The sequence below is a fragment of the Microtus oregoni genome, unplaced genomic scaffold (assembly GCF_018167655.1).
Source record: "Microtus oregoni isolate MIOR12 unplaced genomic scaffold, Mior012 000107F_ref0000227, whole genome shotgun sequence".
Lineage (NCBI taxonomy): Eukaryota > Metazoa > Chordata > Mammalia > Rodentia > Cricetidae > Microtus > Microtus oregoni.
Window position 1 is genome coordinate 1,076,367 of NW_024544725.1, and position 16,271 is coordinate 1,092,637.

Below are 16,271 nucleotides of genomic sequence, written 5' to 3' on the forward strand. Positions count from 1 at the left end.
TTTGTACAATCTTGGTTTATTTCTTATGAGTTACATATCAATCAATTTATCCATTTCTTCTGGATTTTTCAATTTATGAGTACAAGTTTATAAAGCATTACCTAATGGTTTTATGAGTTTGAGTAGTTTGTTATCCCCCTTTCATTATTACTTTTATCAATTTGGGTCTTCTCTATATTTTATTGGTTAGTTTGGTTAAGTATTTGTCCATTTTGTTTACCTCCTAAATGAATCAATTCTGCTTCATAACATTCTTTGAACTGTTAAACTCCATTTCATTAAACCTTGCTTCATTAATGTACAGTTTTATATGACTCTGACATTAGTAGGATTTTGTTCCCATTAAATAGAATAAAACATTTAATGTCATAAAACTTTACAACATCTAAAACTCCTATTGCTTATATTTTAACAGTGGAACCTTAAATGAAAAACTTAAGTAAGATTGTACAGCCTGAAGTTTCTTGGAACTTGGCCTACATGTATCTGATTCACAGCCTTGGCCAAATTCTTGAATATGATCAGCATATAACAAGTCACACCTACACAATGCCTACACAAATGATGCAATACCGACAAACAAGTATGTTCACATCCTAAGAAGCCAAACAAAAGATACCTTCATAATATCTTTGCTTGGTGAACTACATAATCTCACTATTTTGTATCTTACAACTATGGACTTAAAAGGAGCTTCAACAATGACTTTTTTTAAACCAAACTTTTTGCACAGTATTCCCTGAATTTAAGAACCACAACAACAACTTGTTAGCCTGTTGTTATATTTAATATGAATATGTTACTGAGAAAAACTCCTTTTGTTATACAGTATTTTTAATGAAAAGCAATAAAAAATTTATATGGTTTAATATGTTTCTGCCTTAAAGATACTGTCAACGCTAATGCATTTGAATAGGTTTGCTTCTTTCTGATCGCTATCAATCTCATTTCTGAATTGCTTAAGAAAGGGTTCCAGGCCCTATGTTATATATTTGTAAACAATAGTGTGTATTCCAGGCTTTACTTAATCTTTCCTGCTCTGATTTTTCTGTTTCTATCCATATTGCCACTTGCTTTTAGGGTTGTGTTTTTCTCCTCCCTTTGATTTTGGAATGTTTGAGAATGGGTTTCATTATGTACCCAAGATAGACTCACAGCACTCTGTACCCCCCCCCCCCGCACAAGCCAGCCTCAACCTCAGAAGCATCCTTTTTATTCAGTCACCTAAGTGCTAGGGTTATAGGCAAATAATACCATATCCAACTTATGCTACTTACTTTCAATTTTGATTGTTATTTACCTATAGAATTCTTAAATCTTTTATGATACAAAGCAAGAAATAAATGCACAGATAAATATATATTATATATTAAGTAACAAAACTTTTAATAACTTCATATGCTTCTGTGTTATTTTATTTGTCAAATATTTAAGCATTTATACTTTGAGATATAAAAACTTCTCTGTTCTAGATTAATATATATCTCAGAAACATTAAAAATAAAATTATCTAGAATATATACACCTAATTTACAAGTTAGTTTTATAATACCTCCTCTACCAACAACCTATTAATAGGCCCTTCTGGTTTTTCTTTCCACCCTACTCTTCAAGTTTTCTCCCTGTCTGACTTGGTTTTCTGCTACTATGACAAACACCATGACAAAAAACAACTTGAGTGTTAAGGGGTTTATTTGGCTTAAATATTGCAGTCCATCATGGAGAGAAGCCAGGGCAGAAGCTCAAGGCAGGAACTGAAGCAGAGACCATGTTGGAATGCTGCTCACTGGCAAGCTTCCTCTGCTTTGTTCAGCCACCTTCTTTACACAGACCAAACTCACATACCCAAGGAAGGTACCACCCAATGTGCTGGGCCTTCCTACACCAACCATCAATTAAGATAATACTTTACAAACATGCCCATGGACCAAATTGATGAATGAGGTGCTTCAACTGAGATTCCCTCTTTTCCAGGTGTTTCAAGTTGATAACCAAGATTATCCCATAAGCCATTTCAGTTTGTCTTTTATGTCCTAAAAATATTTCTATTTATTTCATATATTCTATAACATAAAGATACCAGACTACATTCAAATAATTGTCTAGTTTATACTCAGCAATATATTTTTTATTAAATTACTGTGCACACACTGAATACTCAGTAAATATATTTCCTTACAAATGTCTTAATCACTGCTCAATTGCCTTAATTTTCCACTTTATAACTAAATCTCAGCTACTATGATATCTTGTTTCTCCCATATTTCTCCCCACAAATAATGATCGCAGTCATTTTCCTAAAGGCTATCACTTACTATATGCATTAGAAAATTTTCCTGCCTTAGATTTTGGTTATACAATCTACAGGATCCAGATCCACATACTTCCTTTCTGAGAAACATATTACCAAATACTTAATAAACAAATACCATATATGAATTAATATTTCTAAAAAATTCTTCAAAGCAAGAATCTCACATCATTTCCAAATCATCTAAGATAGTTCTACTTTGCTTTAAGAAATGGTAGGATAGCTCCTGATTTCAAACATAAATTACAGCATAAATTCTAAAATCTCATACAGAGCTAGAAACAGAGGTAACATCACCAGGATATAGCCAGTTATGTCAGTGAACATAAAAAAGGACATCTAAAATATCTTCATAAAAATCAAGTAGGTGATTTATACAACCAACAATGAACATGGTGTGGTTTTAACCTAGAGAAATATAAGCTCAGAGGATTAGGATACCTTGACTGCTACTGATGATCATAACAAAATCTAAATCAAAACAGAAATAAAACATAAAACTAAACAGTCATTTTCACATACATTGAGAGCTATAGAAATCATTTTTATGCATGTTTATACATTTCTATTAAATATCAAAAAGAAAAGCAAATGTAGGAAAAAGTATTTATTACCTTTCCAAAAGACCCCTGACCAAGAACCTTGAGCAGGTCAAACTGTGCAGAATCTGCTTTCTCATATCCTTCTTTCACATGATGTGTAATAGGGATTTCTTTAACATCTTCATCCTTCAAAAAAATCCAAATAATACTAATATGCAATTCCAACATTATATGATTAGTTCCATTTCAAAAAAAAAAATTCTCTTGCCTCTGCCTTCTGTATACTGAGATTACATTCATGTGCCACCAAGCCCAGCTCTTAATATATAATTTCATATAAATGAAAGCATGTGAAATAAATTCATGCAACAGTGTTATAAGTAGATAACAACACAATATTAAAAACTAAGATTTATTTTTAATTGTATTTTATTGATGTTTAGATGACTACTGCATTTACATAATTCTTTCATCCTTCCTCCAACTCCTCCTATTCGCTTCCTCTCAAATTCATACCCTCTGTTTATTATTACACATATATACACATAAATATATAAGTAAGCCTGCTGAGTCTATCTAGTATTGTTCATATTGTACATATGTTGTTAGGATTGGTGACTTGGCACTGAATAATCAATTACGGAACTCATGGAAGAGAGCTAGACTTATTCTCCTCTCTCAACAGTCATTAATTGTTTGTAGCACTTCTAGGGATGGGTCCTTGTGAGATTTCTACCGTCCATAATGGCATGTCAACTAGTGTTATCACTGTTTAGGTCTTGTTTATGCAACCTTACTGTTGAGATTTCATGGGTGCAGCTTCCCTGTCCTATATAGAGAACACTATCTTCCATCAGCCAGTATGATTCCCTGACTCTTATGATCTTTCCAAACATTTTCCATGATGTTCTTTGAGTCTTAGGTGTACAGTCTTAGATGTGTTGTAGATGTATCAACTGGGGTTGAACACACAACAGTCAGTTGAGGAACTTAGATGCTTAAGCCCCTCACAGAAGTGCAACTTATGAGACAGAAACAGAAAAAGTAAAGATTAAACCTTGCAAATTGTGAGAAAGCAAACATAAAATCTCAAAAGTCCTTTTAAATAGTAATTTACTATATTCTTAAGTATATTAGTATCCAGATCAATGCAAAGCAAACTCACAAAAATAATTATAGAACTCAAAAATGTTCCCATGCCATGAACTTTTATTAATAATTTAAATATAAATAAATATAAAAGTATCCTACTATCTATGTTAGAAAGAAAGGAATCCTCCCTGGAAATATTTCTACCCCATCACAGATGACAACTCTCAGGTGTTACAACTATACTCAAGTGAGTTGTAATTCTAGTCTGTATGGAAAGCACAGTAACTAATATTTTTTCTTAATCTTCATGGATTTCCTATTACAAAATAGCAAAGCTGAAGGTATAATCTCTGATTCAACTCCATTACTGTCTAGAAAACAAAACTGATACACTCAAAGCTTGAGTTCTACAATATCTCAAGACAAATGTTCTTTATTCCATTGCTCCTTTAATTCTCTGATTAATCAATGGTGGCTGTGGCTAAAGAGGACAAGAGAATGGTCCCAATGAGCTAGTCTTCTTGACTGCTAAAATAATATCAATGACACAGAAAGTCAGATATACACTCTCAAGTGTGGTTGAACTGAGTATTACTATACTAGGGACATTTAAGAAATTATTAAGAAAAAAAAATAACATCATATGGCTATGACGTAATCCCAAATGGCTGATAATCTTACACACACACAAAAAGCATGTGCAAATAAACACACACACACACCCACCCACACCCACACACACACACACACACACACACACACGGGGTAGGGGGTATGTGAAGCCATAGACCATCTACAAACTCAGGAGAAAGACCTCAGAAAAATCAATTTTGCCAACACCTTGATGGCAGACTTAATAGAGTCCAGAATTGTGAGAAAATTAATTTTTGCTGTGTAGGAAACTCAGTCTGTGGTCCTTTGTTAGGGCAGTCCTAGAAAATATAGACAGTGCCTATCTGTGAAAATGAAGTTGGTACTGTAAAATAAAAATTTAATAACTTCCAGAGTTCACTGCATTTTCCACATTAAATGACAAATCTGAGACACATGTGACTACAGTGTTAGGTACTTTTATAAAACTCAAAAGTATATTTAATATTAAGAAAAAATTAAGAAGGCTAAACCACAACTTCTATATTATGATCATTTTTTGTTTTAAATAAAGGAAGCCAAGAGTGCTTAACACTAGACAATCAAATACTGCGTCATTCATTTGACAACTGATTTGCTTATGGGGAACTGTTATAATGAAAAGGAGATGATGACAGTCGCATTCTATTATACCTCAAATACAGAAGAGTCACAAGATTATAAGACTAGCCTCCAGAACACAAAGGGGGGCACTATTTAAAGAATAAATACTTTAACATTTATATAACAATGCGAAATCTGTTCAAATATTTGTTTTATTTTAAGGCAGAAAAGATATTTTAGTTAAAAAAGAAATAAAACTTAAAAAGACGCCATTTTGTTGTAGACTTGTTAAAGCAAGTATGGAGACAGAACAACATGCAAAGAATGTTGCAATGTCACTAAAAGTCACGCCAGTATTAATGTAACGTTCTTTGAAAAAGGCTAACCATAATGTAAATAATGAAGTGCTACTAGGTAAATTCGTCAAAACAATGAACACATTGGAAAATAGTTGCAAAACACTACAAGATTACATGTTGATGACTCGAGACCAAAGGATGAGAGTAAACTAATCTTTATTTAGGCTGATCTATTCTAACTATATCAGTCTTGGTTCACTCATCTATAAAATAGAAATAAACCCTTTTGTAGATATTTATAATACCTTTAGGAAAAGAACAAAATAAGCATCACTATAACCTTTAAGGTTCATCTGAACATTTTTAGATGTTCTTGATAAAAGTTTAAATTTTATTATCATCAAAATTGAAATGTTATTGATATTAACCAAATTACAAATGTCAAAGTGACATCATATTTCTCTTGTCAACCCTAACTGCAAGTATGTATCAAAGTCACTGTCTACTGAGTTAGCAGCAAAGAACATTTCAAATGAGTCTTAAACACAAATGAAATACCTCTGCTAGTTTCTATATGAGATAAATTTACTGATGAATATGTTTTTAAGGGATTTCCTAACTATCTGCAACACTACATAAGAATGGTATTTTTATCTATACAAGACAATCACCTAACAGGAGACAGATTCTAATATGTGCTGGTCTAACCCACCTGCTAAAAACCATAACCTCTCTAAATCTCAAAAAACAAATCTATACTCTGAAGAGAAAATAACAAAATAATTCATTGGAAGTTCCTTCTAAATACAAAAAAAGGCTATAAAAATACCTAAAAAGACAGCAACTATGAAATCATAACATTAACAGAAATGTCCATATTAGTCTGATCTTTCCTAAAATCTTAAGAATATTTTTCACAAAACTAGATCTTATAGATTATGTCTTTTACACAGGCCTTAAATACAATGACCAAATAGGTAAACAATCTTTAGAACTAGTTAAAGTCTTCTGAAATAATTTAAATTCTATCCTTTCTAAAAGCTAAAATATGGATTTTAAATATTTCAAGCCATCTTTATAGTCCCATTATGTTAAAGATAGCTTTCCTTTCTATTCTGAAGTTGAAAATAATCTCTTTTAGTTTAATCCAGGGGATACTGCATTAAAATAACTACATTTCTTATATACTAAAATGTAAAAATGCCGTTTCTTATATTCAAATTGGTGATTGTTATGGCCTGTATATTGTCAACAAAGCTGTTTTTTTTTTAAAGTCACACACTGGGCAGGTTTTATGATTAAAAGCTGTAATCCTAGTACTTGTGAAGCCGAAGCAAGAGGAGTGTTAGATGTTAAGGTGAGCCTGAACTACAGATGAACTACAGAGTAAGATTAAATTTCATCAAAAAAAAAACCCACAGGGTAGGGATGGAGCCCCATGTGTATACCTAGTGCATGCACAAACAAAACATATGAAATTTTTAAAACTTTAGATATGAAGCACGGAGATACATGCCTATGATCTCAGAAGGTGGAAGTTAAAGCATCAGGAATTCAAGATATCCTTAGTTACACTAAGTTTAAGAACAGCTAGGACCACATGAAACCATTTCAAAATTTTACATTTATTACAGACTTATTAAAATATATTTCTGTAACTGATAAAACTTTTCTCTTTTCCAATAATTTTTTTCTTTATATGCTACAAATGGAGTTTACTAAATTAACATGATACTTACCAGGCTAGATTCTGGTTCTCCCTATTCCATTGGCTCATCAACCATTTTAAGATCATTTACCTGAAAAACATTTTTCAAAATGTGAAGTTCAGTGATATTGAAACAAGAATAACTAAGAAAAATATAACACTGGGCATTTCCCTTCACAATCTAACAAGTTCCTGAAAAACAAAAGGTCAAGGGTACTCAGAAATTATATAGAAAAGGAAATTTATAAATTGAGTTCACATATTGTTCTTAAAGCCTCAATTTTCCATAGTTTTACATTTCACAACATGCTTCTTAATGCTGTGCCATGACCAATGACCTTACACATACAAATAAATCTCCCAGAATCTAACTTAGATATAGCCAAAGAATGTTACAATAGGAACAATTTCATATGAATGAATAATGGAAAATCTCATATGCTTCAATTTTAAATTCATAAGATACCATACAGAAATAAAACTTAAATTACAAGAGCTTTAAGCAGCTATAGAAACATTTTCACATGCAAAGCTTTGGGGATAATTACATGTATTGAGGCACTAATTTTAAAAAAGTAATTATGGATGGTTTTGATCAAGGGTTTACAAACTATGATCCATAAGCCAAATCAGGTTAGCTGCCTTTTCCTGAATAAATGCTACTAAAATACAGTCACAGTCATTTGTTTCCACACTACCTATGATAGCTTTCACATTAGAGCAAAGTTAAATAGTGTGACAGAAATACTGTAACTACAGAGATACTGAAACTACAAGGTGTTAAATATTTATTGTTTGGCCTTTTACAGAAAACGTATATAAAGATCATTCACTGATCTACAGGGTTTGCATATTAAATAACAGTAAGTTGTTCTAAATGAAAAGGAATTTAACCAATGCCAACTTGTAAGAGATCACAGAAAAGCAAAATTAGATGAATAGACAGAAAGAAGGATGGATTAAATAAAACTACTAGTGACACCGGCACCTAAAATAGAAGAAGTTCACTAAGTCTACCATTTCCCTGATTATCAACTAAAAATTCTATTTAGAATGCTAAAGAAACTATCCTGGGACTCTGGGAAGTAAACACTAACAATAGAGAAAGATACCAAAATTTGATAAACAATTCAGAGTTTATTTTCTACCTGTATCTCCTGACTTTGGTCAGTGGGGAGACTGAATCATGGAATCCTCTCTACTATAGGCCTAAAAAAAAAAAAAACTTCCCACCGGGCGGTAGTGGTGCATGCCTTTAATCCCAGCACTCGGGAGGCAGAGGCAAGCGGATCTCTGTGAGTTCAAGGGCAGTCTGGTCTACAAGAGCTAGTTCCAGGACAGGAACCAAAAAGCTACGGAGAAACCCTGTCTCGAAAATTAAAAAAAAAAAAAACTTCCAAGAAGAATATACTTCTGGGGTAGTTATCATAAGAAATCTTTCTAAACTTATCCAGTTTTCCTTTTTTCAACATCCAACCACACTAAGGCAAGGACCAATTGATGGAGGTGGGTGTTGTATCTTATCTGTTGTTTTCATTTGTTAAGTAATAAAGAAAACTGCTTGGCCCTCTGATAGGGTAGAATTTAGATAGGCAGAGTAGACAGAACAGAATGCTGGGAGAAAGAAGCTGAGTCAGTCAGTCGCCATGATTCTCCTGCTCCAGACAGATGCAGGTTAAGATCTTTCCTGGTAAGCCAGCTCGTGGTGCTACACAGAATATTAGAAATGGGTTAAATCAATATGTAAGAGCTAGCCAATAAGAGGCTGGAACTAATGGGCCAGGCAGTGTTCAAAAAAATACAGTTTCCGTGTAATTATTTCGGGTAAAGCTAGCCGGGTGGCAGGACACAGCCCCGCTGTTCATATTACTACAGAATGGCGCCCAGACGTAATGGACTAAATCCACTTAAAATCCTAAAAAGGCTTAAAAATAAGAAAAAGAGAGTTTAACACAGCTCTTTGCTGTTTGTGGGTGGCGTGCCGCAGAGAAAAACTGTCCTAACTCAGCAGCAGAAAAAAAACTAGCTGTTTTAAAATGCCGGCTTTAAAGGCTGTGCCGCCATGGCGATCTCTGTCTGGCTCCTGCAGGAGACAGAGCTTTTAAATGGAGCATTTGGAGTAAAGTGCTACAGCTTGCTTGATGGCAATGTGGACTGCTGTGTGCCTGGAACTGTGTGTGGTTCAGGGGCACCAAATGGCTCTGAGGCAGGAGTGGCTCAGCTCCGCCATGCTGAACTGAGCTGGTCTCAAGCAGAAACTACCGCAATTACTGTCATAACAGCATGTTGTATCTTATCTGTTGCTTTCATTGGTTAAGTAATAAAGAAAACTGCTTGGCCCTCTGATAGGGTAGAATTTAGATAGGCGGAGTAAACAGAACAGAATGCTAGGAGAAAGAAGCTGAGTCAGTCAGTCGCCATGATTCTCCTGCTCCAGACAGATGCAGGTTAAGACCTTTCCTGGTAAGCCAGTTCATGGTGCTACACAGAATATTAGAAATGGGTTAAATCAATATGTAAGAGCTAGCCAATAAGAGGCTGGAACTAATGGGCCAGGCAGTGTTCAAAAGAATACAGTTTCCATGTAATTATTTCGGGTAAAGCTAGCCGGGTGGCAGGACACAGCCCCGCTGTTCATATTACTACAACCAATCAAATGAAAAACATCTCTCCAGAGGAAGCAGGAAAAGAGACCCCTGTTCTAAGAAAGGTACAGGTATAATCCCTTTTTATTTGCTGCCTTTGTCACTAAGAGAACAGCTACAATACTATAAAGCTATGTGAACTAGGGCTTTGAAAGAAAATCCTATTTCTGGCCAGAAAAACAGTATTAAAGTTCCTGGAAAATGGATAATTTATAAGAAATTACAATAGAGGTATTTCTTGATTCTAGGCTTGACCTAATTCAAGTACTGGTTTCAACATCAATCTGTACATGTACATGTAGGAACTACAACACCAAAACACAAGAACATCTTTGAAAAATGATTAACTAATACTCAAAACTCAGACTAACCATGAGTGAGAAATTAGATTCCAGTAAACAGTGCAAGAACATTTATCTAGGCACATGTGAGCAAAGGTATGTGCATTTGACAGAGCAGCTTTAGTAGTAAATGCCATAAATTGGACACAATCATCTTGTCTTTCAACCAGTCCTAGACAAGCAATAAAAGATCACATATCAACCAAAAGGAAGAACCACTAACACCTCTGACAGATCAGAGGACTCTTTCCACACATTTTGTCAACTCAAGAAGCCAATTCCTAAGTGGTCATTATTGAAAGGACAGCTCTAAGAATGCAATGCTGAAAAAAAAAGCAAACTGAAAAAGAACAAAGAAAAACTAACCAATATAAATTAATCAGGGAGCCATCCCATATCACCTCTTCACCCAGAGTTTCTAATCTCTGAATATGACAGCACTATCTTATACCTTACCTCAACAGATTGGGGCATGTGCTATTTAAAAACACAAGCTATAAATTTGTCATTAACAATCAACTTTGAACAAATAATCCAAAACCCAGGAAGATAGCATCCTGATAGGTAAAATTTTACAATCAAGTGATTCTCATATTTGTCTCTACATAAAAGTTATGTATAAAAAGGACTGAGACTTTGACTTCCCTCTGTAACCTAGCTACTGCTTGCATACTAGCCATACCATCTTATGACTAATTTATCATGAAGCTCTTAGTCTGGAGAAACTAGAAATAAAATGAAATGGAATGAATCAAAAAACATCATGGCATCCTGGGAATCATCCCCGTCACAAACAAAACACTTAATTTTTCCTACTTTATCAATCTTCAAAGAACAGGTTTTCAATATAAGAATATCAGTCTATGGAATACCACAGAATTCACTGGTGCTTACTAAAATCCAAATCATTTTTCACTCATGTGAAAACAAAAATATGTCCAAAATGATCTAAGAAAATAAAATTTTATTTAAAAATATAACCTCTAATTTGATAAGATAAACGACATATTTTGCCCCCATTAAGTGTGAAATGGAAGTCCAGCCTGCTACCTATAATCAAAGCACTTGAGAAACTGAGAGGAGGATTGTAAGATCAAGGTCACTCTGGTTTATGCAACAAGATCCTCTCTCAAGACAACAAAAGAATTAAAGGGCCCAAAACCTAAATGAACAGATCTCATGAGTGTAATAAAGAGTACTTTTCAATTATTTTAATTTTCTCAGAAAAGAATTTAAGCACTTTCAAACAGCCTGGAAACATCAAGAAAATAAAAATATACAAATCAGGAAGAGGCTAATGACAATGTAAGAAGTAATAGTTAATGTAAGTTAATAATTTCATTAATAAAACATATATAAGCCATCAGTCTTCACAACAAATATTGTAGTATTATTACATACTAGTATTTTCCAGGATCACCCAAAATATACCTAGCAAGCAAAATGATTGTATGTATAGTATACAATGTTAAAAAAAATACTTAAGAATTTGATATTCTAAAAAAATTTTGTTCTCAAATAAACTTCATTACTATATGTTGGATACTGACAGCTTCTGGAAAAGGTCAATTATTATTGTGATTATTATTATTATTATTATTATTACTTCCCCCCCTTCTTCCCCCTCTACCTCCTCCTTCTCTTAAAACTAGAACAAATTACATTGAAATTTAAAGGTACTTTTGCAATATCTAGAATAATGATCTATGTCTGTATATTGAGTCAAATTCTTGATAACATCAAGTGAGAAACTTCCAAGTGATTCAATGCAGCAAACAAACTCTGAGATAATCCCCCATGATCCTCACCTCTTCAGGTTCATGTTCTTGTACAACCTCCGTTGTCTTACAAAGTCTGAGATAATCCCCCATGTCCTCCACCTCTTCCTGTTCATGTTCTTGTATAACCTCAGCCATCTTCGGGGCAAACATATCCTGTGGCTGAATTCCAAAGAAAAATAGCAATGACAAAGGTGATGGAATTTCATTTATATGATTACATTATGCCAAATAAAAAAGTCTAGAAGTTCTCCTTATTGTCTTCATTGAACTAAGTGGTTATGTTGAAAACCCACAAAACAAAGGACTGTAGCCATCTTCTTGCAGTACTAAGCAACTTGAGGGAAGCTTCCAGTTAATAATACTGAGAAAAGAACCATGCCAAAAATCTTTGAGAGTTTAAAAGTAGACCTTCCCCAGTGAAGCCTCCAGATAAGAATGCAGAAGAGCCGAAACCTTGACTACAGGTTTGTATGACTAAGCAGAAGACTTAGTTGAATCATGTCCATATTCTGGCTCATACAAACTGTGTGATAATAAATATATCTTTGTTTAATCTGTAAATTGACAGTAAAGTGTTATGTAGCAACTGATATTTATTACAATCAAATTATTGCTCAAAAGTGTCTAAGATTAAAAGTTCTCTAAAAGGCTTTCTAGAGAAAATTTTTACAGGTTTAATACTTTAGAAATGTTTTTATTAAACTCATCTTTGTTCTCATATTACTGATAAGAAATTGTAAATTATATCTTACTAAGTAACCTAGGAAAAAGAGCTAAAACTTTAAAACATTTGCATAATAGTTAAGACTAAGAAGATATGCTGTCTTTTAATGCTGTTTTCTGAAAATAAGTTACTATCTTAATAAGCATGTTATAGAACACATTAATTTCATATTCCTTTCATACACAGATGCTTGAGAAGTTGAGGCAGGAGAACTGCTATGGCTTTCAGGCCAGCCTGTGCTACACAGCAAATTCTAAGCTAGGAATGTCTACAAAGTGAGATTATCAGCATTTAGCTACTTCTGATATATTAAGTTATTCAATGAAAGATTATTTAAAAAATCACAAAAATACAGGCTCAATTTACAGCACACCTCAGAACATATCCTAGAATTTGTTTTTTTACAAACACAATTCCATCATAGCTGCAGATACGAGTAACCTGTATAGTGCTGATAAGTATGTAAAACAGCAAGATGTCATATAAATCAAGCTGCTACTTAAAAAAAATTAATGTAGAATTAGCATATTATATATAATTGTACTTCTGGTTGTGAAACCAAAAAAACTGAAAGCAGAGTCTCAAAGACATCACTGTGTACTGAATGATCAGAGCAACAGTATTCAAAACGGGAAGATGAAGCAACCTAAGTACATGTCAGTAGTTATATAAATAACAGCGTAGTATATGTACACAATGGAATGTTATTCAGCCTTAAAAAAGAAACAATCCTGACACATATTACAAAATAGATGAACCCTAAATTGATGATTTTAAGTGAAATAGGAGACTAACAAAAAGAAAAACACTTTATAATTCTACTTATATGAAGTGCCAAACAAGCCAAAGTCATATAGCCAGAAGCTAAAATAGCAGCAGAGGCAAGTGGCTCTCTATTAGTTCAAAGCCAATCTGGTCTACACAGAAAGATCAAGGACAGACAGGGATACATAGTGAGACCCTGTCTCAAAACCAAATGACCAAAAATAATGAATTCAGTTGCATGGAGAGGTTTTAAAAGGGAAGGTCTGGCAAGAGCCTGGGGGAATGGGAGTGTGGAGATGGAGGAAGGGTGGATATAGGAGCAGGGAAGAAGATAACTACAGCAAGGGATCCATTTAGGGTTGGCAAGAGACTTGGCTCTAGAGGGGATCCCAGGTGTCCATGGGATGTCCCCAGCTAGGTCCTTGGACAGCAGTGCAGAGGGTGCCTGATCTGTCCTTGCCCTACTATCGTGCTAATGATTATCTCGAATATCACCATAGAATCTTGGTCCAGTGATGGATGGAGATAGAGACAGAGACCCTCATCAGAGCAACGGACTGAGCTCCCAAGGTCCAGTTGAAAGGCAGAAGGAGGGAGAAGAGGAGCAAGGAAGTCAGGACTGCAAGGGGTTGGTCCACCAACTGAGACAGTGTGCCTGTTCTAATGGGAGCTCACCAAATCCAGCTGGACCAGGTCTGAATGAGCATGTGATCAAACCGGACCCTCTGATTGTGGCTGACAATGGGGGCTGACTGAGAAGCCATTGATAAAGGCACTGGGACTTGTTTTTACAGCATGTTCTGGCTTTTTGGGATCCTAGTCTATATGGATGCACAGCTCCCTAGGCATGGATGTAGGGGGGAGGGCCTTGGACTTCCCACAGGGCAGGATTCCTGGCCCTCTCTCAAGCAGGGCAAGAGAGGGAGGGGATTGGGAGGAGGGAAGGAAGTGTAAATAGTTGAATGGAAAAATAAAATTTTTTAAATAAAGAAATAAAAACTCCTTCCGTAGTTAACTAATAGCTACAGTAGATATTTATCTATTTCCAATTTTTTTATTACATTGAATTAACAAGGCTCATGCTACAACAGCTAACATGTGTAAGTCTTTAGGACAACTTGTAAGTTCTCTCCTTCTACTACATGGGTCTCAGGGACAGAACTCAGGTCATTAGGCTTGGAAGCAAGCACCTTTACCTGCCACACCATCTTGTTGACCCACACTTATGTCTTTAATATTTTAGACTTAAGGCCACAGTCGAGACTATTATAAGAAGCTAGATAGTACCTAAAATACTCAAATAACTTGTCTATATTCTTTCCAGATTTCTAATGATACTATATTCCTACATGGATTCTATTCTAAATTCCTGGTCCTTTGACAGGCACAGCCCATCCAGCCATGGCCATTGCTTTGGGATAAGCTTTAAAGGGAGCTATTTTGTTTGAAATCAATCTGAAAAACTTATCTGAAAATCTAAAAAGAGACACTTAAGAACACAAATACATAAAACTTCCAAGCTATTTCCTTAGTCAGGTCTTTAAAAGCAGTTATGAAGCTTTGCTGTGAAATGAATTTGCTAATAACATATACTCAAGGCAAAAAAAAAATCAAAAATATATATAGTCTTTAGAATCTTTACTACTTTAGTTGCCTATTCTCTGCATGTCAGTTCATCTGAACCAAGTTGTGAAGTCACACTTTCTCCTTCTCCTTCTACATAGACTAAATTCAGTCTCATAGTAACTCCCATATTTTTCTATCAGAAAATACTAAATAAGTAGGTATGTTGGCCCATACTAGTAAGCTTAGCACACTTGAGATAAGTTTACTGTGAATTCAATGCCAACCTGGGCTACACAGTAAGTTCCAAAGGCCCTGGGCTAGTATGAAACCTTGTCTTGAAAAAAAGAAAGAAAACAAAAGGAAAGAAAGAGTATCTTATTAAATATCTCATTTCATAAGTTCTAGAGTGAAGAGATCACATCTTCTTACCCTATTACTCCACAACATAGAACATTACCTGGAAATAGGCTCTGGATAAATATTTGTAGAAAGGAATGACTATATTTGTAACCTGAATGATTTAAAGTCAGTGCCATAATACCTGCTATATTTCCTGACTCGAAATGTCTAAAAGTTTCTCTAGCAACTACATAATTTCCAGCAAGTCATTTTGCTATCATTTTGACTCTTAATCTTAGAAATATTTATTTTAAATTATAATTATATTGGGGACAGATGTACAAGTCTGACTTCAGGTATCTTAGAGTCCAGAAGAGAATATCTAATCATATCTTCTGGAGCTAGGGCTACCGGCAGTTAGGAGTCACCTGACATAGGTGCTGGAAATCAAACCTGTCTTCTACAAGAGTAGAGCAGTTTCTTAGCCAGAGTCACCTATATGGACCCTAATTTTCCATTTTAAAAGCCAACAGATCACATGCTCCATCAGTTCCAGTCCAACTGACCTTGGTGATGGAGGACCTTGGACTTCCTATAGGGTAGGGAACCCTGACTGCTCCTTGGACTGGAGAGGGAAGGGGAGAGAGGTAGGAGGAGGGGAGGAAAGTGGGAGGAGGAAAAGAGGTGGAAATTTTTCAATAAAAAATAAATTAAAAAAGAGGAGATAGACATGAGATGGAAAAAATAAATAAATAAAAGCCAACAGAATCCATCTCATTTAAAATAATTTTTAAATATAGCTTAGGTTAGCCATAAGACTTTTTAAAATATCACTTATTTCTTTTTTTTAAATTGATGTTATTGAGCTATACATTTTACCCTCCCTTTCAAGCCTCCTCCAAGGTCCCCATGCTCCCAATTTACCCAGGAGATCTTGTCTTTTTATACTTCCCATGTAGATTAG

The 16,271-nt window shown here is 34.6% G+C and overlaps 1 protein-coding gene across 1 annotated transcript in view; it reads right to left on the minus strand.

The window, feature by feature from the left end:
• Nucleotides 1-16,271, minus strand: part of LOC121443466 (ribosomal protein S6 kinase alpha-6-like) — a 160,084-nt gene that overhangs the window by 64,838 nt on the left and 78,975 nt on the right. The window contains 3 exon segments of the mRNA XM_041645216.1: nt 2,926-3,039; nt 7,178-7,237; nt 12,013-12,072. Coding sequence (XP_041501150.1) covers nt 2,926-3,039; nt 7,178-7,237; nt 12,013-12,072 — 234 coding nt within the window.